At 36.8% G+C, this 23416-nt stretch overlaps 2 protein-coding genes across 2 annotated transcripts in view; both read right to left on the bottom strand.

The window, feature by feature from the left end:
- LOC141364205 (GTPase IMAP family member 8-like) overlaps positions 1-23416 on the bottom strand; it is a 153227-nt gene that overhangs the window by 13632 nt on the left and 116179 nt on the right. The gene's annotated exons all lie outside the window — the stretch shown is intronic.
- LOC141364408 (GTPase IMAP family member 8-like) lies at positions 139-22938 on the bottom strand. Its single transcript, XM_073869091.1, has 7 exons — positions 22809-22938; positions 12461-13162; positions 10574-11282; positions 9268-9274; positions 8276-8969; positions 1339-1974; positions 139-230 (listed from the first exon to the last, which is right to left on the bottom strand). Exons 1-7 carry the CDS (start codon positions 22936-22938, stop codon positions 139-141), a joined length of 2970 nt encoding a protein of 989 aa, XP_073725192.1.

Here is a 23416-nt window from a genome sequence, read left to right as displayed (position 1 = left end):
ATTCCGTTCACACGGCACAGTTTCTCTGTAAATACGGTTGTGAAACCCGAAAAGTTACGGGTGTGAAGTCGGTTATAGAATGCGGTTGTCAAACCCGTAAATAACCGAACTGCGTGTGAACGGAACCGTCTTAAGGACTCAAAATGTGTTGCCCTCACCTGATCGCGATCTGACAGAACCGTAAGCAGAACTCATCAGAGAGACTGTATCAGACATCTCATCTTCAGCCACTGGAAATAATGATTAAGAAAAGAAGATTGTAAGATCGTATGAAAACATTTTTCACATTTATAAATGATAAAAACAACTATTTCTCCCTTAACAGAAGTATCCATAACAGAATAATAAAAAGCATAAATAAAAGGCATCATTCATATCCTAAATTTTTTAGCATTTTACTTTTCCCTGTATACGTATTTTAAATATAAACCTGATCTCTGCTGCTTTTATGGTTGTTTGTGCTCTTTTTTAACTGTAAATGAAAGATGCTGAAAGCATTCTGCAATGTTCTGCTCTTTTATCACTGCAAAAATTAGATTGTATCAAATGGTATATAGACAAAAATAAACTCATTTCAGTTTATTTGTTTGATTGTTATTCTTCTTTCACAGTTATATTTTTATGTAAATTATATCCTCAAAGTTTGTGCTTGCAACAATTTTAATATTTTAATAAAAAAGAGAAATGGGTGTATGTTTCCATGAACGATTTGCCGACCTTTACATTTGGAGACATTGATCTCCTCTTGCAAACAAATTTACTAAAACAAAGCTTCAGAAATCCTACAAGTTCTCTGTCAAGAGTTATCTGCACAAACATGAAGGTAAGGTGATAAGATGAATTGTTGGAATGGGTAGCAGTAAGCTAAAACCTTTGAATTTTAATGGCATAGCATAGTGAATAAATCATAGTGTAAATGCCTTCCGAAATGTCTGGAAAGCATTTTAGACGAAACTGGACAAGTGTATACATCTGGTTGATGAAACCACATGTCAGCGCATAACTCCTCCCAATCATAAGCACTCTAACCGGAAGTTAGCCAGCAAAGAGGCAAACAAACACAGATGACACACTCATTGCTTTATCTAGCGGCGTCAGTGGATAAAAAGCTGCCAAGAACCAATAAGAGAGTCCGATGACAAACTCGAATGACATTAAACAAAGAAATAGAACTTTGAGAAAGAGTTTTGTGAATGATTTTTCCCGTCATGGACCTGTACGTTAAATCACTGTGCTGTCACTCTCCTGCAGCTCTGTACTGCACAGCAGTTAACAAATGTATAACGACTGACATCTTGTAAATGAATGTTTCATTAAATATAGACTGTATTGACTTACTAATGTGTGATCTTGCTCTCTCTCCTTCTGCTCTCTTTCTGTCCAATTCAAAACAGCAGCCGTTGTTTTCTGTCACTGTCTCCTCTATCTTCTCCAGCAGATCTTTGATCTGAGTCTCATCACTTCTGTTGTTATTGTTGAGAAGATGATATCTGTTCCCACATTTCTCCACCAGCCACTGGAGATCCTCACCTTCACTCTCAATGTGTTGCTCTATAGATGTGTCTCCTAGAAAGTCTCCATAAGTGAAGAGCACTATAGTGTGACTCCAGACTCTCTCACCCAGAAGATCAACATAACCCTGTAATACTTTTCTCTCAACATCTTTAAATCTTCTGTCAGCACGTATAACCAGAAGAACAATGTGAGGTCCTGGAGGACACAGAGACACACTGAGTAAAATCTCTTCTTTCAGTAACTCAGTGCTCAGCTCTACAGGTTTATTTCTCCACCATCCAGGAGCTTCAATCACAGTGATGTGTCTGTCTGCTACTTCTCTGTGTCTCTTCACACACTGAGCAGATGTCTTCAAGTCAAACCATTTTCTGCCCAGGATGATGTTTCCTGCTGAACTCTTCCCAGATCTTTTATTCCCAATTAACACAATCCTCAGCTTTGAGAGCTTCTGACTGTCACCTGTAACAAATACACAAAGCACACTTATTCAAAATTATACTGTACTGAAAAGGAACAGATATAAATACAACGCAGACTTAGGTTTAAAATAACTCATTTAACATTTTACAGAGGATTTTCATCTTATAAGTTGCATCAAGGAGCCATCTGGATGATTGTCAAAAATGTCTTCAATCATCACAAAATAAATCCAGCAGTTGTATTTTTGTATTTAAACTCTCTGCAGACAGATCTACTGTACCTCTGAATATTCATTTGATAGAACAAACAAAAGGACTATGGTACCATTAATGCATATTAATGGAGAGGTATGATTCTTGATGCAGATTGGTCAATAATTGTGATTTATCATCTTTATAGCACATTTGTTTTAGAAAATTTCTCAGAAATTAATACTCATCCCATTGTTAAATCCCAAAAATGTACCTAAAATAATAACACTGACAGCTGTCTTTTTTATTTATTACAAATTAAATAACTATAATATATTTAAAAAAGTTACTTCCGGTATATTTTCTGACACTATACTTTGTCTTTATGTGATTAATTACTAAAAACATAAACCACAAATATGTAAAAACATAAAGAGTTGGTAAACCATGGTCATGTGTTGTTGTGGCACTAAATGATGTTTTATTAACGTAGTTCGGGAGGAGCACGTCAAATAAACCACTTAAGTACTTCCAGCTGTCTATAATTAGTAATCAACAAATACTCTAGTACCACCAGCTGTCCTCAATCAGTAATCATCATATCTACCCAATCAGGACAAAGGCAAGACATATATAAGTCACAGTTTGACTCTGCAAAGATCCTCTGCAGTCTTCATAAGCTCTCTAGACCATGGGTCTCCAAACTTTTTGTTAGGGCTACCACAATGGATAAAACAATCTGGATGGCATCTTTTTGATATAGTCTACTCAAAATTGTTGTTTTGTTTTACTTGTTAATATGTTTTAGTATTGTTTAAAATGTTAACATACGTAAAAATCCATGTAATAAATAAATATTACAATTATTAATAGAATGTGCTTTGCTTAGACCCTTGCTCTAGAGTAGATGTTATAGTCTCCAGCACAGCCGGATCATGCTATGGATCATCAGCAACAGCCATCGGCAACGCATGGCGACCTCGCAGCGTGAGCATGGCTCCGCTAGCGGCTCAGACCCAGGATCCTTCTCATTCTAATCAGGTTCCGACTGAAAACTGTCGAGCGAGGCAGCTTTCGCTACCATTGTTGAAGCAATTGGATTCGAAGCTTCGCTTTACCATCAGTATTCATTGCCCGGCCTCGAGCACAGTTTAAACCCGGCTACGTTGAAAGCCTCCCATCCCAAAATACTATTTGTGACGACTAATGATGTCTGTTTAGTTTGTGAACGAATCATTATCTTGAACTGTTTTTTTAAGGCAAACAAGTTAAAACCGTTCTCCAAATCGGACTGAATCGTTTTAAACATTTGTGTCTCCAAACAGCAACGATCCAGAAGTTACTCACTCTCAGACCTGCTCAACAGCCACCCCGACTCGAAATAAGACAATATTCCCGTGCATAATCTGTACTCACCATACAGCTTAGGCATGCATGTAACGAATAGTAAATGAAGAGTTTGGTTCCAAAACGCAATAAATCCATTTTGACAAATTTTGGTAAAAACGTGTTTTCTATACCAAGAAAGTGACAAGATGAAAACAACTATTTTCTGTCACAAACTTTCACACAGCATCTTTAGGTTATAAAAACATAAAAAATTCAAATCCATAAGTTGATTTTCAAAGATTTATTATAAAAACGGATTATTTTTTCCACAAAATGCAATAAATCCATGACAAGTTTTTATTCAAAATGCTATAAATCTATTGAATCAATAGCCTATATAAATGTGCATTCATCTTTGCCATGTTATATTCATTTAGTTGACTAGTTGTACACACTAATTAAAAATATAAACATTAATGTTATTAATCAAAACACTTACTTTGTCATATTAAGAACCCTGTCATTGCGGTTACTTGACGTCTTCGCTTAACGTCTTTCACAGAGATCAGCTGTAAAATGTTTTTGGTCCTGCTCGATTTTCGTTGACTTTGAGTAAAATAATGGAAAGTTTTTCATAAGATCCTCTGGGGTCAATGTGTTAGCATGAGAAGCTTGCTGTCGGGAGAACAAGCACCCGTCTCCCGAGTGCCTCTCAGGGAAATTGTTAGATGCTGATGGCTTACGTTTCTTTCCCATCACAGAAAACCATCACAGGTTTAGCGATGCAATTAAAGTATTATTTTGTTTTGTTTGTTGATCACGTAGTACAAAGTAGATGAGGAAAACCAGGACTCCGTGTACTCAGCGCGTCCGCCATTGTTTGTTTACATTGCGTGAACGGTGGGCTGTAATATCAGAAATGGAGTTATTGCGTTCTGTAAAAAAGGGGAAGTGGCGTTTGTCGCATTTTGGGAAAAAAGGGAGAAAAGATGACAGAATAACACGGCGGATATTGGATTTTGCGTAAAATTAAGAATTTACTTTTAACTACTGACCTGATATAATACTGATTTTGGCAGTAACTCATTTTTTTCAAAAATGGCGTTTATTGCGTTTTGGAACCAAACTCTTCAAATGTTCATCATCAGTAAGCTTCCATGCTGATACCATTTTGCATAAACTGAGGAGATGACTGATGGGCAAAATGTAAGTTTATTTAACATTAACATAAAATTTATCAAAAATCGCACAATATCAGCCAGTGGTCTGTTATATTAAACAGGGTTTTCATTAAAACATGTAACAGGTGTTAACCCTGATGGCACAGGTACACCTCGAAGACGCCTAGTTGATGTCTGCGTTTACATCTGCAAGATGTATTTAGATTTTTTGCTCATCTGCAACGCATCTCTAAGACGTTTCCTAAAAGATGTCATATCGACATGTTGAAGATGTCTGCAAGACGTTTTTTGATTTAGAATGCATATAAAACAGCTCATTCTAAAACCTTTGTAAGATGTTTTACACACCAGATGTGTTCCAGATCTCCAGATCTTTAACAGACATCTTGCAAACGTACCTATCTGGGAAATGTCATATGTACACGTATTCAACGTTACTGTCGTATAAAGATTATATTTTAGTTACTTAAACACGGCTTTTGATAAAAGCTATCCAAGATTTCCTTTTCACTATTATAACATTGATCAAGTTGTAACCCTGATCACAAACATCAGTCGCGGTGCTCAGCTGGCAAAGTAGGTATCACCTGTGCATTTAAAAGTGATGCTTAGTCATCTGGATTTATGGCATAGAGAATTTTTACTTGCCTGCAAAGATACCCGAGATTTTCTATATGCTACTAGAAGCATTTGATGGGTTCTCCTTAACAACTTTGCAATTCCTACGTCGTTCACCTTTTAGATGATTTATTAAACATCTCGATCCCAGACTGCATTAGCTTGATGCTAAACCTGCAGCCACAACTTCATCCATCCATTATTTACAGCAGAACCGGACATGATAGCTTTTAAAAACAATATACAATTATCAACCTTGCGTGTGTGTATATATTGAGGTCGCGCACTTGCTCGCCCATGCATGCTTTAAATCTGTCATTCAGCGCCAGGAAGATTGTTTTCAAGTTTCATCTATCTTAATAACTTTTTAACACCAATCAAGTTCCAAACTTTATCTCTTAATAAACCCTTTTAACATTAAGCAAGTCCTGCATTTTATTTCCAAAACAAAAATTACGCAGTGGAGTCGCCGATGTTGGATGTATGGTGCTAGTGTTTATACGAGTGCCACCAGACCTGGTGGTGCCCGTGTGTGCGCCGGCGGAGTGGATTTGACGCTGGTGAATTTGCTATGTTCAGATTCAAACAATTTTGAGATCGTTACGGATACAAATACAAACTCCGCTGCTCACCCCTAGTCCACATGCACTGACCATAAAACATAATACAATATACCATACAATACAAACTATACAAGTACACAAAACATTTATAATTTATAAATATCATTATTATCATTATTATTAACCAACATCAATTCAAAAGTCTGATCGACGTAGGTACAAGGATTTCTTAAAGCAACTACATTTACACACAGCCAGCTAAATTGTATACTCAATAATTTCCCTATTGCTGCAACAATTATGTTTTCCCTGCTCCCGCAGAAGTTTAGTTTTTCAACCGCTGCAGTGATGTTTCCTATGCTCTAAAGGAGGGTCAGTTTTTTTCCACTGCTGTGGTAGTGATGCTTGCTCTAACCGCTTCCACATCAAAAAAGCGCACCAAACCCTTATCAGCAAACCAACTCTAACCCGTTCGATTGTCGGAGGGGCTTACCCATACGATCGCAGGGAGTATTGAACTCCCGTAGGATGGTGCTAGAGCCCTCCCAATTGGTAATAACTTAACGTATTCAAGTCTACATCAACAGGGGCTTACCCGTCCAATCCCAGCGAGTATTGAACTCCCGTCGGACGGCGCAAAGCCCTCCCCGGGTGTGCCTCATAAGCCTTGAAAAGTGAAGCATAAGGCTCTTTGATCTCACCCTGGTGGCTGGCTGCAGTACAAGTCATAAACCCCGCCCTCTCCATTAAAACGAATGGACTCTGCTCTAAATAAAAAAATTATTTACACTTCCAATAAAAGATTCCGAAAGATGATTTTGGTCCTTTCACGTAGTTGTTATCGCGCTTATATATGTTCAAGTGTTCATTATTGTGGTAAGTTTCATTGTAGCTTGTAATTTGATGCTATAGAAACGGGGCGTGTCGTTATGATTGGCGTGGTTGAATTGGTCGCGCGAGCGTTTGGGCGGAAGTTTGATACCGCGGCTCCGCCTCCATCGCGTCGTCCATCTTTTTTACAGTCTATGGCCCTCCCAATCTAAAATAACCAAACATCCACCTTGTTGTCAGCAAGGACTTACCGTTCGATCGCAGCGTGTATCGAACTCCCGTCGGATGCCGCAAAGCCCTGCAAATCTAAAATAACCAAATGTACATCTCATCGACAGCGGGGGCTTACCGGTCCGATCACGGTGAGTACTGAAGTCCCATCAAACGCCACAAAAGTCCTCCAAATCTAAAATAACCAAACATCCACCTTGTCATCAGCGAGGGCTTACCTGTCCGATCGCAGTGAGTATTGAACTCCCGTCGGACGTCGCAAAGCCCTCCAAATCTAAAATAACCAAATGTACACCTTATAGTCAGCAGGGGCTTAACCGCCCGATCACATTGAGTACTGAACTCCTGCCAGACGCCGCAAAAGTCCTCCAAATCTAAAATAACCAAACATCCACCTCGTCTTCAGCGAGGGCTTACCCGTCTGATCGCAGCGAGTACTGAACTCCCGTCGGACGCCGCAAAGCCCTCCATATCTAAAATAACCAAACATCCACCTCGTCATCAGCGAGGGCTTACCCGTCCAATCGCAGCGAGTATTGAACTCCCGTCGGATGCCGCAAAGCCCTCCATATCTAAAATAACCAAATGTACACCTCATAGTCAGCAGGGGCTTAACTGTCCAATCACATTGAGTACCGAAGTCCCTTCAGCATAGCAAACACAGCCAACATCAGCCTCATCATTTCTATTTTTGGGGGCTACAGTTCCCGACTGCTGTCCGAATAAGTTAATTTTGCTTTTTGGGGGGATACTCTGCGTTCGGGCCCATTTAATCTAACCAACTTATTTGTAAGTGTGAACTCGTGAAATGATGTTTTATTAATGTAGTTCGGGAGGAGCACGTCAAATAAACCACTTAAGTACTTCCAGCTGTCTATAATCAGTAATCAACAAATACTCTAGTACCACCAGCTGTCCTCAATCAGTAATCATCATATCTACCCAATCAGGACAAAGGCAAGACATATATAAGTCATAGTTTGACTCTGCAAAGATCCTCTGCAGTCTTCAGAATCCCTCCACCACCCCATCACCTCTCACTCACCAGGTTAATTCCTAAACTGGGGGGGGGGGTGCTCTGCGCTCGGGCCCATTTCCGAGCTCAGAGCCCTCTCCCCGGACAGCACGCTAAATACGTTTACTAATTAAATCTAACCAACTTATTTGTAAGTGTGAACTCGTGAATAAAAAACAAACAAAATTTTTTTTTATTTTTTATTACAAACACTTCTACAAACAACAGCTGATGAAAAGAGTTTTTGTTTTTGTTGTGACTTATTTAATTTCTTTATTGTTAATCATGTTTGAAGCATTTATTTATGGAAACTTTTACAATTTCATGAATTCATTACTGCAGATACTCAGTGTTTATATCATCACCGTGATGTTTACTCACCCATCTGTGATCTGATCATCTCTCTCTGTTTCTTCATCCTCTTCATTCGTTCTTCAGCTCTCTCTTTCTCTGCTCTGCTTCTCTCTTCCATCTCCTCTAATATATTTTTGTCCATTTCAAAACAGCAGCCGTTGTTTTCTGTGACTGTCTCCTCTATCTTCTCCAGCAGATCTTTGATCTGAGTCTCATCACTTCTGTTGTTATTGTTGAGAAGATGATATCTGTTCCCACATTTCTCCACCAGCCACTGGAGATCCTCACCTTCACTCTCAATGTGTTTCTCTATAGTTGTGTCTCCTAGAAAGTCTCCATAAGTGAAGAGCACTATAGTGTGACTCCAGACTCTCTCACCCAGAAGATCAACATAACCCTGTAATACTTTTCTCTCAACATCTGTAAATCTGTAGTCCACACGTATAACAGTAAGAACAATGTGAGGTCCTGGAGGACACAGAGACACACTGAGTAAAATCTCTTCTTTCAGTAACTCAGAGCTCTTCTCTACAGGTTCATTCCACCACCATCCAGGAGCTTCAATCACAGTGATGTGTCTGTCTGCTACTTCTCTCTGTCTCTTCACACACTGAGCAGATGTCTTCAAGTCAAACTCCTCTCTGTTCAGGATGATGTTTCCTGATGAACTCTTACCAGATCTTTTATACCCCATTAACACAATCCTCAGATCTGAGAGCTTCTGAGTTTCACCTGTAACAAATACACAAAACAATCTTATTTTAAATTCACGAGTTCACAACTTCACACTTACATATAATTTGTAGGGTAAAGTTTAATGCGTATTTGGCGTGCTGTCCGGAGGGAGGGCTCCGAGGTTCGGCCCGAACCCAGAGTACTCCCCCGGTATGTAAGTGTGTTTTAGGACTAAAAATGTGCGGAGAAGGGGTGGTGGGGGGATGCTGCGAACTGACAACATAATGAGGTAAGACTGCTGAGTCTATAGCCGTTTCTCAATACCAAGTACGCCAAGTTCGGACTTGTGTCCTTCCTAGTTCGGACTTGCAAGTTCAGACTCGGAAGAACGAACTTCTTACGCGAAATGCATTCTGGGAAACTTCGCTGTCATAAGTCCACACAAGTCTCCTCTGATGCATCCTCGATAAAATGGGCGGATCAAGAACACATCCGGGGATTTTATGTGAACTTGGGCTTGATGCGAACTTTGAATTGGAACAGTACTTGGGTCGCGACTGATGACGTTTCACAAGTCCAAAAGAACGCAAGTACAGACAAGAACGCATATTGAGAAACGGCTTATTTGTACCCTCTGATTGTTGAGTGCTTCCACCTGTGTTTAATTATCTGAACGTGCTCCTCCCGAACCTTGTTAATAAAACATCATTTATACTGTACTGAAAAGGAAAAGATATAAATACAACAAAAGCTTAGGTTTAAAATAATTCATTTAACATTTTACAGAGGATTTTCATTTTATAAGTTGCATCAAGGAGCCATTTGGATGGCAAAAATGTCTTCAATCACCACAAAATAAATCCAACAGTTGTATTAATATTTAATGTCAATTTATATTTAAACTCTCTGCAGACAGATCTACTGTACCTCTGCGTATTTATTTGATAGAACTAAAAAAGTTCTATGGTACCATTAATCAATATTAATGGAGAGGTACGGTTCTTGATGCAGATTGGTCAATAATTGTGATTTAGCCTCTTTATAGCACATTTGTTTTAGTACATTTCTCAGAAATTAATACACATCCCATTGTTAAATCCCAAAAATGTACCTAAACTATGATTACACTGACAGCTGTCTTATTTATTATAAATTAAATAACTATAATATAAAAAAAAACAAATATATACAAAACAAACAAAAAATGAAAAGTGAGGAAAATCATGCAGTTACTGTAGAGGTTCAACTCACTTTTGTTAAACATTTCAACATGTTTCCAGTAGATCGCATTTCAGACAATTTTAGGGATTCTTGAGTTTGGACCACCATCATATAGGACATAGATAATGGGTGGATCCTGAATAAATGACTTTAAATAATAATGTTTCTATACTTAAAACAAAATGTATACAATTAAAATAAGAAAGATTTTTTATTTTTCTGCGTCTGGTAATGCAAAATATTCTCAGTCTATTTATTAAAAACACCTCTACAAACAACAGCTGATGAAAAGATTTTTTGTTTTTGTTGTGACGTAATACATGTCTTTATTGTTAATCATGTTTGCAGAAGTTATTTATGGAAACTTTTACATTTATGAATTTACTACTGAAGATATTCAGTGTTTATATCAATCACTGTGATGTTTACTCAGTTATCTGTGATCTGATCATCTCTCTCTGTTTCTTCATCCTCTTCATTCGTTTTTCTGCTCTCTCTTCTTTAGCTCTCCTTCTCTCTTCAGTCTCCTCTAATATATTTTTGTTCATTTCAAAATGGCAGCTGTTGTTTTCTGTCACTGTCTCCTCTATCTTCTCCAGCAGATCTTTGATCTGAGTCTCATCACTTCTGTTGATATTGTTGAGAAGATGATATCTGTTCCCACATTTCTTCACCAGCCACTGGAGGTCCTCACCTTCACTCTCAATGTGTTGCTCTATAGTTGTGTCTCCTAAAAAGTCTCCAAAAGTGAAGAGCACTATAGTGTGACTCCAGACTCTCTCACCCAGAAGATCAACATAACCCTGTAATATTTTTCTATCAACATCTTTAAATCTGTAGTCCACACGTATAACCAGAAGAACAATGTGAGGTCCTGGAGGACACAGAGACACACTGAGTAAAATCTCTTCTTTCAGTAGCTCAGTGCTCTTCTCTACAGGTACATTTCTCCACCATCCAGGAGCTTCAATCACAGTGATGTGTCTGTCTGCTACTTCTCTCTGTCTCTTCACACACTGAGCAGATCTCTTCAAGTCAAACTCCTCTCTGTTCAGGATGATGTTTCCTGATGAACTCTTACCAGTACATTTATCCCCCATTAACACAATCCTCAGATCTGAGAGCTTCTGAGTGTCACCTGTAACAAATACACAAAACAATATTTTTTTAAATTATACTGTACTGAAAAGAAACATATAAATACAACACAAACTTATAGGTTTAAAATAACTCATTTAACATTTTCAGAGGATTTTCATCTTATAAGTTGCATCAAGGAGCCATTTGGATGATTGTCAAAATGTCTTCAATCATCACAAAATAAATCCAGCAGTTGTATTTATTATTTAATGTCAATTTGTATTTAAACTCTCTGCAGACAGATCTACTGTACCTCTAAGTATATATTTGATAGAACAGACAAAAGGACTATGGTACCATTAATGCAAATGAATGGAGAGGTATGATTCTTGATGCAGATTGGTCAATAATTGTGATTTATCATCTTTATAGCACATTTGTTTAAGTAAATTTTTCAGAAATTAATACACATTCCATTGTTAAATCCCAAAAATGAACCTAAAATAAAATTACACTGACAGCTGTCTTATTTATTTATTACAAATTAAATAACTATAATATAAAAAGTTACTATATTTTCTGACATTATACGTTGTCTTTATGTGATTAATTACTAAAAACATAGATTACAAAAATGTAAAAACATAAAGAGTTGGTAAACCATGGTCAGGTGTTGTTGTGGCACTAATACAAAACAAACAAAAAATGAAAAGTGAGGAAAATCATGCAGTTACTGTAGAGGTTCATCTCACTTTAGTTAAACCTTTCAACATGTTTCCAGTAGATCATATTTCAGACAATTTTAGGGATTCTTGAGTTTGGACCACCATCATATAGGACATAGATAATGGGTGGATCCTGAATAAATGACTTAAAATAATAATGTGTCTATACTTTAAACAAAATATATACAATTAAAACAATTAAATGTATTATATTGTCTATATGATCTGTACAAGAAATTTTCTATTTTCACATTTAAACATTGAAAATCATGAGATTATTTAAGATTTTTGTATTTTTCTGCGGCTGGTAATGCAAAATGTTTTCAGTCTATTTATCACAAACACTTCTACAAACAACAGCTGATGAAAAGATTTTTTGTTTTTGTTGTGACTTATTACATTTCTTTATTGTTAATCATGTTTGCAGAAGTTATTTATGGAAACTTTTACATTTATGAATTTACTACTGAAGATACTCAGTGTTTATATCATCACTGTGATGTTTACTTACTCATCTGTGATCTGATCATCTCTCTCTGTTTCTTCCTCCTCTTCATTCGTTCTTCTGCTCTCTCTTCTTCTGCTTTCCTTCGCTCTTCCATCTCCTCTAATATATTTTTGTCAATTTCAAAACAGCGGCCATTGTTTTCTGTCACTGTCTCCTCTATCTTCTCCAGCAGATCTTTGATCTGAGTCTCATCACTTCTGTTGTTATTGTTGAGAAGATGATATCTGTTCCCACATTTCTCCACCAGCCACTGGAGATCCTCACCTTCACTCTCAATGTGTTGCTCTATAGTTGTGTCTCCTAGAAAGTCTCCATGAGTGAAGAGCACTATAGTGTGACTCCAGACTCTCTCACCCAGAAGATCAACATAACCCTGTAATACTTTTCTATCTTCCCCTTTAAATCTATCATCCACACTTATAACCAGAAGAACAATGTGAGGTCCTGGAGGACACAGAGACACACTGAGTAAAATCTCTTCTTTCAGTAAGTCAGGGCTTTGATCTACAGGTGTTCTCCACCATCCAGGAGCTTCAATCACAGTGATGTGTCTGTCTGCTACTTCTCTCTGTCTCTTCACACACTGAGCAGATCTCTTCAAGTCAAACTCCTCTCTGTTCAGGATGATGTTTCCTGATGAACTCTTCCCAGATCTTCTGTTCCCTATTAACACAATCCTCAGATCTGAGAGCTTCTGAGTGTCACCTGTAACAAATACACAAAACAATCTTATTTTAAATTATACTGTACTGAAAAGTAACAGATATAATTACAACACAAACTTGGGTTTAAAATAACTAATTTAACAAAGGATTTTCATCTTATAAGTTGCTTCAATGAGCCATTTGGATGATTGTGAAAATGAAAAATTTCTTCAATCACCCCAAAATAAATCCAGCAGTTGTATTTATTATTTAATGCCAATTTGTATTTAAACTCTCTGCTGACAGATCTACTGTACCTCTAAATATTCATTTGATAGAACTAAAAAAGTATACACACAGTCGGCATCTAGTCTTAGTTGGGGGCGTCGGGCGTGGCGAGGGTGGGGGAAAATACTGCGAATATCATGGGTATTTGAATTAGAAAATTTGAAATTTGAAAATTTTGTATTGCGAGTCATTGACACCTGTCGACCGGCAACGGTACATTGCAAAATTAACTGCAATAGCTTATTATTTCCCTTATTTAACTCTTTCCCCGCCATTGACGAGTTATCTCGTCAATCTGCAATACCGCCATTATCCACCAGGTTCCGCAACTTGTAAAAACCGGAAGTATTGCCCTAGGGCAAACAGCTGTATGTCCGTGTATGTTTTAAAGATCGCTCTGCATCTGATCTCTATCAAAAGTCCTTCACATAAATGGAATTATCTCAGCTTTTTGCTCAAAATTTTGTGTTTTTGATGAAACCTACACATATTTGAGAGGTGATAAAAACAGAACACATGAAGGTAGGATAAAACTGATTTTTTTGTTTGAAAGCAGAGGGTCTGTTCTTTTAATTCATATATTGTATGTTTATATATTTAAAAAAAGCATTTTCTGGAAGGCATTAAAGTTTTGTGAAAATCATGAAAAATGCTGGCGGGGAAAGAGTTAATTACAAACTTGGTCATTGACCCAAACAGCCGGAGGTGTTGTTTCAAGACATGTTCTGTTGAATCTCCAGGAAAGACATTGCTGTAGCGGTAAGATTAGCTTATAACTCAATCAACTTTCATATATGTTGCATGCTAAAACTCCATAAAACCTTGTCACTTACAATTGTACTTATGCTTCACTCCAAATTATTAATCCTTTTGTAAAACGGTGATCAGTAGTAGGGCCTACGAAGTTGCAGAGGTGCTGTGCTGACAGTTACGCCTGTTTCACACATACTCACCCTGCGTTCCAGTTTGTTTTTATATGATCTTATGATATAATCTCCCTCAGTCTCGTTTACTCGGATATACGTCATTGCTTACATTGTACGAGTGCCCACTTCTGCTGAAATACTTGAAGTAGGTTCAAATGGATCGCCCTAAGCTAGTGTTGTTGTCAAGACCACCTAAACCGAGACCAAGTCATGACCAAGACCAAGACTGGCCGAGACAGAGACAAGACCAAGACCAGTGCAAGTCACTGCATTAAAACACTTATGATAAAATGTGGAATATGCATATGATTAGGCACTTGTCTGTGTGGTTGTGTGTGTGTGTGTGTGTGTGTGTGTGTGTGTGTGTGTGTGTGTGTGTGTGTGTGTGCACTCTAAAAATGGCTGGGTTATTTTTGACCCATAATGGGTAAATATTGGACAGAACACATGCTGGGTTAAAAATGACCCCATGCTGGGTCAAAAAATGACCCAATGTTGGGTTGTTGTTATGCATCCATTGGGTGTAATAACCCAGCAGTTGGGTTAAAATAACCCAGCATTGGGTCAATTTTTAACCAAGCACGTGTTCTGTCCAATATTTACCCATTATGGGTCAATATATAAAATTTCTTAAATAAAGATGCTTTTTCATGATGAGCAAAACGACCCAAGGAAATAAATCTAGTTTTTAGACCAAAAATATTAAATTTAAGTGATTTTGTGCATAAAACAAGCAAAAAAATCTGCCAATGGGGTAAGCAAGAAAAAAACATTTTTCTTAAACACAAAATTAAAGAAAAATTAAAGAAAAATTAGCTTAGCCCATTGGCAGATTTTTTGCTTGTTAATGCACAAAACTTTCTTACTTAGTATTTTTGTCTTGTTTTCGGGTGAAATATCAAAAAATTCTTAAATAAGATGCTTTTTCTTGATGAACAAAATGAAGTAAATGAGTCTAGTTTGAAGACAAATTAATATACAATTAAGTGAAATTGTCCTTAAAACAAGCAAAATGATCTGCCAATGGGGTGAGACATTTTTTTTAAATAAGATTTCTTTTTTCTTAAACACTTAATTCAAGTAAAAAATTCTCACCCCATTGGTAGTCAAAATACCATAAAAGTGCATGATTTTATGTAAACTTATATGAAAAAAGTCTCAGCTGTGTTGGGGGCCCTGTCAAGATTCTTTTCATGGGGCCCAAAATCCTTAGCAGCGCCCCTGCACAGCTGTACAAGCAACACACAGCATAGACACAAAATTACTGTTTGACTCATCAAACAATTTATGCAAACATACACGCAGTCACATGCTGAGGCACTAAAAGCGAGTGTGTTTGTATGGGATTCCGTCTTATACCCCTGTTCCACACGGGATCCAGCCTATATCCAATCATCAAATTATTGATTATGTGTTATACGTCCTTCAGATCAGTCACGCCTAGGCGTTCCCCAAAACCATTGCTATGGCGACGCAGTTCAATTTCCTCGAAATGGAACAATAGGACTGTCAGGATCCTGTCTTCTCATAGTTTCTAGCTCCTTGTGACAGGGTTCTGTCAGTACAATGTTTTGTATGGTCTTGTTTGGGCTGTGTGTTTCCGTGTCTCGTCTCCTCGTTAATCACCTTGTTATTGTGGATAATGGCGGAATTATAGATTACCGTAAAAACTCCATTGGCAGGAAAACGTTTCAAACATTCAGGAAGAAGCTGATGAGTGGAGTCAGATGTTTCATATATGCAGACCTCATTATGACCCGCTCACTGCTATGACACATTATGCTTAACAAAGTAGTCCTGCTTCCATTGTTTTTAATTGCATTTTTTTCCACATAATATAATATCATATTTTCCAGCTAACAATTTTTGGTTCCCAAAATGTCTTCCTCACATTAGTTTTTTTGTTTGTTCTAAAAATGTTCCCATAAAATTAGTTTTTGGTTCCCAAAACTTTATTTTTTGTTTTCGTTTGTGGTTAGCCAGTAACGTTTTCTTTACAGAAATAGAACGTTATTTTTAGGTTATTATGTTTACATTAATGCGTTTATGCTTTAAAACGCGTTACTTTTGCTACGTTTACGCCTTTCATCTACACTACATCACCGTTTTCGACCCTCATAAACGGATTCGTTCGCAAACGCTGAAGACCTTGTTTTAGTTTGAGAACTCAGACGTTGCTCTGAGTGTAAATTAACGTAGACGGAGTCTTATGTAAACGAACAGCTGATATTAACGTGACTGCGCATCATTTTCAAAGTAAAAATTATTTCATTGATGTAAATGTTGGTTTGCAACGGAGGTTTTGCCAAAAATAGTAAACATCTACCAACCAGCTATTATAAACGCTATATCGGATTGTTTTAACATGTATCCTTATAGATAATGTCTGTTTTATATTAATGTTTGAGTATTGTTGGGTTTAATGTGTTTATGTTTTGTTTAAATTTAGTTAGCTTACGAAAGATAGACTGTAATTTTATACGCCATATAGGCGTTGCAAAGGCCAATATGAAGGGAGAATTGTAATGGGTCAGACATTATTTTCCAGTTAAATGTAAGTTTTGTTTGCTACTTTAAAATGAATTTCGTTTCAGATAATTTGTCTCTTAATTTTAATCGATGTTTTGTTGATAAGTTTTGTGAATATAAATGAATAAAAACAATAAAATCAACGTCATTAATACTGTATAATGCTCGTTTAGGCGCTTGGCTTTTAGCTATTTGTGTGTTGCTAGCGGAGGACGTGCACGGACCTCGCACACTTTTAAAAATTAATGCAATAAGCATTTCTGGTAGGCTAAAGCAATACTTCACTTCTTACTATATGTTTGATTGAAGTTTGCATTTGCTGAAATTTGTTTTGCTTCAAGTTCGCTACTGTTTAGTACTGTTCACTTGAATGCTTTCTTTTTAAATCATAAAGACCTTTTTGTTTAGTTATAAAATCAAAATTAACCTATTAATCATATTAATATTTTGTAGGGGGAAATAGAACAGTATAAGACTTTCCCAAACACATTTTTTATAGGTTCAAAAATAGTGTCTGTTATAGTTGCCAGCAAAGGACCCATGTATGACTTTTTGTCAATATCGCACACCCCTAGGCTGCGTAAACGTGCAAATGTAAGCTATTATTAGAGTAATAAGTTATTTGACACTTTTATGCGCATGCCCAGTTACGTGATTGGTCATGTTTCATGCGTTTATGGTCATGTATAGTGTGGATGAAGATTCTTTTTAAAATTCTAAGATTCTAATAATAGCTTACCTTTGCACGTTTACGCAGCCTAGGGGTGTGCGATATTGACAAAAAGTCATACATGGGTCCTTTGCTGGCAACTATACAGACACTATTTTTGAACCTATAAAAATGTGTTTGGGAAAGTCTTATGCTCGAACTGATTTTGCCAAGTGGTTGATGTCCTCAGGGCAACATATTGTGTTGACCCAAGGACAACATTTTTCTAAATAAAACCTAAACCTACCCCAAATCCAAACCCTAACCATAACCTAACCCTAAAATCAGAGGGACATGATAAGTGAAAAACAATGGTCTAGAAACAGCTAATCCTTGTTGTAAGCTTAAACTTAAAACAAACTCTAAACTTATTTCTTAAATCTGATTGGTTGATTGAAATGTCGTCCCAGGGTCAACATAATGGTGCCCTGAGGACATCAACCACTTGGCAAAATCAGGAGAGCCAAAGTCTTATACTGTTCTATTTCCCCCCTACAACATATTAATATGATTAATAGGTTAATTTTGATTTTTATAACTGAACAGAAAGGTCTTTATGATTTAAAAAGAAAGCATTCAAGTGAACAGTACTAAACAGTAGCGAACTTGAAGCAAAAATAAATTTCAGCAAATGCAAACTTCAATCAAACATAGTAGAGGTGAAGTATTGCTTTAGCCTACCAGAAATGCTTATTGCTTTAATTTTTAAAAGTGTGCGAGGTCCGTGCACGTCCTCCGCTAGCAACACACAAATAGCTAAAAGCACAAGCGCCTAAACAAGCATTATATTAATGACGTTGAGTTTATTGTTTTATTCATTTATATTCACAAAACTTATCAACAAAACATCGATTAAAATTAAGAGACAAATTATCTGAAACGAAATTCATTTTAAAGTAGCAAACAAAACTTACACTAAACTGGAAAATAATGTCTGACCCATTACAATTCTCCCTTCATATTGGCCTTTACAACGCCTATATTGCGTTTAAAATTACAGTCTATCTTTCGTAAGCTAACTAAATTTAAACAAAACATAAACACTTTTAGTGTTCTAGCTCCCCCTACAACATATTAATATGATTAATAGGTTAATTTTGATTTTATAACTAAACAGAAAGGTCTTTATGATTTAAAAAGAAAGCATTCTAAACTAGGGATGCACCGAATCCAGATTTTTTAGGTTCGGCCGATTCCCGAATCCACCGTTTAAGATTCGGCCGAAACCGAATACCGAATCCTACTTGCATCCTTATTCCATTAACACAGTAAAACACATTAATGAATTATACATACAATGTCCACAGCAGTGTATTTTTCATTTTATTTAAATTTAACTGTACATTATGCCAGGATGACAAGTTGGAAAACTATTTTGACAATTACCATAAGCCTATGCATAATGAAAGCGATGCGTTGCGAGACGCTCGTTTTTCCAATAAGCAAGCATCTCCGCGCTGAAAACTATATTTAACTTTGAGTGAGAAGCTTCGCTCGTCAATGTCAGTTTTCACACGGCCGTCCAATTACAATGGAGGAGGGGCGGGACATTACCACAGCAACCAACCGGCTCACAGCTTAAGCATCACAGCTACCAAGCGCTCGGCTGAAAAACAGCTGGCATTTGGCGTCCTCAAGGCGTTTTCAGCCGTGTTTAAAAGTTTTGGTGTTTCTAGCCCCTAAGGCTCACCGAAAGAAAAAGCTCATCTTCACGTCAGCACCCGATGTGTGTAATCAACGGCCGCGTGAAGTCGACCAGCGTAGCGCAAGCCTAGGGTTCGGTTCGGTGGAAAAAAAATCTAGGATTCGGCCGAACCCGAACCCCGTCAAAAAGCCCAGTATTCGGCCGAATCCGAATCCTGGATTCGGTGCATCCCTATTCTAAACAGTAGCGAACTTGAAGCAAAAATAAATTTCAGCAAATGCAAACTTCAATCAAACATATAAGAAGTGAAGTATTGCTTTAGCCTACCAGAAATGCTTATTGCATTAATTTTTAAAAGTGTGCGAGGTCCGTGCACGTCCTTCGCTAGCAACACACAAATAGCTAAAAGCCAAGCGCCTAAAAAACTTTGTGAGATCATGTTGGCCTAAACGAGCATTATATTAATGACGTTGAGTTTATTGTTTTTATTAATTTATATTCACAAAACTTATCAACAAAACATCGATTAAAATTAAGAGACAAATTATCTGAAACGAAATTCATTTTAAAGTAGCAAACAAAACTTACATTAAACTGGAAAATAATGTCTGACCCATTACAATTCTCCCTTCATATTGGCCTTTGCAACGCCTATATGGCGTATAAAATTACAGTCTATCTTTCGTAAGCTAACTAAATTTAAACAAAACATAAACACATTAAACCCAACAATACTCAAACATTAATATAAAACAGACATTATCTATAAGGATACATGTTAAAACAATCCGATATAGCGTTTATAATAGCTGCGTTGCAAACCAAGATTTACATGAATAAAATAATTTTTACTTTGAAAATGATGCGCTGTCACGTTAACATCAGCTGTTCGTTTACATAAGACTCCGTCTACGTTCATTTACACTCAGAGCAACGTCTAAGTTCTCAAACTAAAACAGGGTCTTCAGCGTTTGCGAACGAATCTGTTTATGAGGGTCGAAAACGGTGATGTAGTGTAGATGAAAGGCGTAAACGTAGCAAAAGTAACGCGTTTTAAAGCATAAACGCATTAATGTAAACATAGCGATTCATCCAAACAGTCGCTAGGTTTGTCTAAATGGGTTTAATAGTTGCTAAATGAAGCAACAAAGTCACCAAGTTGGCAAGATTGCTTCAGCGAATCCCCTTTTTGAGCAAGTAAACCCCCCACCCACTGATTAACATTGAATTTAAGGTTGATGTGGTTTGCAATGTGTCTTGGAAAAATGTCAAAATATTGACTTGCATACATTTTATTGTATTGATGATTGAATTTTCAATTAAATGTTATATATTTAGAACTTTTCACAATTGTTCATTGTTCTAAAGCAGGTTTACATAAAATAGAAACAAAGAAAACACTGAAATGCAAATGGCAATTTTTAAATATAGTTTAGAATAAAGTGCATGAAAATGTATTTCTTTATTTATTTGAATAATGTAGCATATAGGATATAGGAACATATAGGATGGGGGTATTCAAAAGAATCTGTCATGCAACAGAAATAGATGTATAAAAATATATAAAAAATAAACTTAATTATAAAACTCTCCTTGGGCTGAATGGTTTTATACATGATTTTTTTTATAAGAGCTAGCAATTCATATCTGGCTTTTGTATGGCACATGTGTATTACTATCATGTTTATGTGATGCTTTTTAAATCATTTTACATGCATGCAAATTTGGCAAAGACTTTAAATCGATGTGACATACAGTTGTACATTGCACATTACAGTTTCCTGCATCAGTTATATAAGAGTATTTTAAACAGTTACACATTTATTTTCTTTATTTTTGATTTGTATATAATTTGCTATCGAGTAAAACCCTTATTCAATCTATTGTGTGTGTGAAAACGCTGCAAAAGTAAAAATTTAACGAACAACGTTAATTGCAGATGTATGACTTGACGCATTGACATGATTTACGAGGTAAATTTGCAAATGATTAATGAAGACGTTCAACTCCGTGACATCGCAAATGACTGAAAAGTAATTTCAGGCTTTAAGAAAGAAACAACTTCAAAATATGATTTAAAAAATAAACTCTTTTAACCGCAGTAATATTTTAAGAAATACACTTTTAACGTAGGTTTGAAATAAATGAAAAATTACTTTTGCGGCACAAATATCTGCACAGAAGCAAGTCATACTGTCTGTACAAAGTACAAACTTTGGCCTCAAAAGTGTTTTGTTTATTCGCTGAACTGAATTGTTAAATCATCGGTGTTATAATGAGTAATAATTTAACTAGTTTTAAAATATGTATTGCTTACCCGAGTCTGTTTTAGGCATCTTGTCCCAGTAGAAGTAAATCTAGTTTCACCCACTTGTAGCTTTTACTTTCAGTTATAACAAGACGCGTATGGGTGGAAAATTAATAATTTACAGGTGTAGAGAAGGGTGTGTAGGACTATGACAGAAAACCTACAAATATGCTGAACTTAAAACTTAAAATTTAAAGATGTAAAATAAATCTTTGCTGTCCCCAGTGTGTATGTGAACTTTTAGCTCAAAATATCCCACAGACATTTATTTATTGCATGTCAAAATTGGCACTTCGTAGGTCTGAGCAAAAATGTGTAATTTTGGATGTCCTTTAAAATGCAAATGAGCTGATGAAATGCAAACACTGATTGAAATGATGGTGGTTTGTTGGAATTAAAACTCAATTGTGCTGGTAATTAGTTTTTCTCTTTCTCTCTGCACTAAATGGCAGTGCAGTGGTTGGATATTTAGGGGCAGTATTATTGTTGCTACCTACATGACAAAACAGGCGAAATCTGAATGATCTAATTTTTCACATGTTTTTAAAAAATGGTTTATCAAAACTAAGTTACTGGGTTGTTCATTCTCACGTTTTCTAAGTTGACTAAAGCATTGGAAACACAAGTGTAGCACTTAAATATAGAAAAAGTCTGTGACCCAAAAATATCAGATCTGACTGAGGTAATGATAAAAGAACAATAAATCGATGACCTGAAATGATTAAATAAATTAAATTGTTTTTAAAGCAGATATTCAGGTTCTTGATCAAGTCAATTAAATATATAAAAAGCAGCAGCCTTGGTAATACAGATGCCTTCACATTACTGCACATAAATATAAATACTGAATGACCAACAGAAATAAATAAATTAATCAAAAGTTTATTCAAGATAAATATTAACCTCCTAAGACCAAAGCTTTGGTTTTTCTTTTTTCAGATTTCTTCCAGCTATTTTGGGGTACGAAAGAACCAGTGTGCTCATCTCCGAGGGCTTTTGGACAGCTACTAAGGAGGTGCTCTAGGGATCCCCTTCCTGGACAGAGGGTACAGGAGGGTGTCTTAATTTTGCCCCAGATATGAAGGTTTGCTGGACTTGGTAGGACATCGTAGACAGTTTGGATTAAGAACCTAATACGGTGGAAGTCTCCTTTCCAAATGTCGGCCCAGGTAATCTTACATTGCCGAACATTTTCGCATTTTGTCCAAGCTCCTTATTGTCCCATTCCCACCATCCTGCTGGCTCTAACTTCTTCCACACCTGCCCACACTTCCTCCTATACTAGATGTTGACGCTCTTTGCCTTGAGCATTGTCGACTCTTGTTACCGGAACGTAGCCAAAGGCTGCACGCCCTCTTGCTATGGGCCCCACCAGTGCCTTTTGCCTCAGCTGTGACTCAGACACCTCCAGCGATTTTTTCCCGCACTCCATTTCCTGCCTGTTCGCACCTGTATTCCAGCTGCTGCCACCTTTGGATCCCTGGACTTTCTATACTGCCATGCTCCCGTGTTCTTGACACCATGAACTCCTCAGAAAGGCTGTTAATTGGGATTTGCAGGACATTGCTGGTGCCATACAAGGCAGCACCGCTCAGACTGCGAGGTTACCCAAGCCATCTACGCAGATAACTGCTGATCTTTCTCACCAGTTGTTATAGGCACTTCATACATCAGTCACATGATCCGGGGCAGGATAGAATGTTGTAATATAAATATAATAACCAAATATTTGTCATGAACATGAAGCAGTGTAATTGTCCACATTTGTGTGCAACAGGTTCCAGTTACACAAAATTAAGAATTATGGTGCAAACAACAAAAAAATGTGATGTCCACATATGTGGACATCCAGGTCTTAGGAGCTTAATGTCTATAATTAATTTTGAGAAAAAATATGCTTATACAGGGGT

Source organism: Misgurnus anguillicaudatus, chromosome 6 (assembly GCF_027580225.2).
Source record: "Misgurnus anguillicaudatus chromosome 6, ASM2758022v2, whole genome shotgun sequence".
NCBI lineage: Eukaryota > Metazoa > Chordata > Actinopteri > Cypriniformes > Cobitidae > Misgurnus > Misgurnus anguillicaudatus.
The sequence above is the reverse complement of the archived record's forward strand: the minus strand, read 5'-3'. Positions and strand labels throughout refer to the sequence as shown.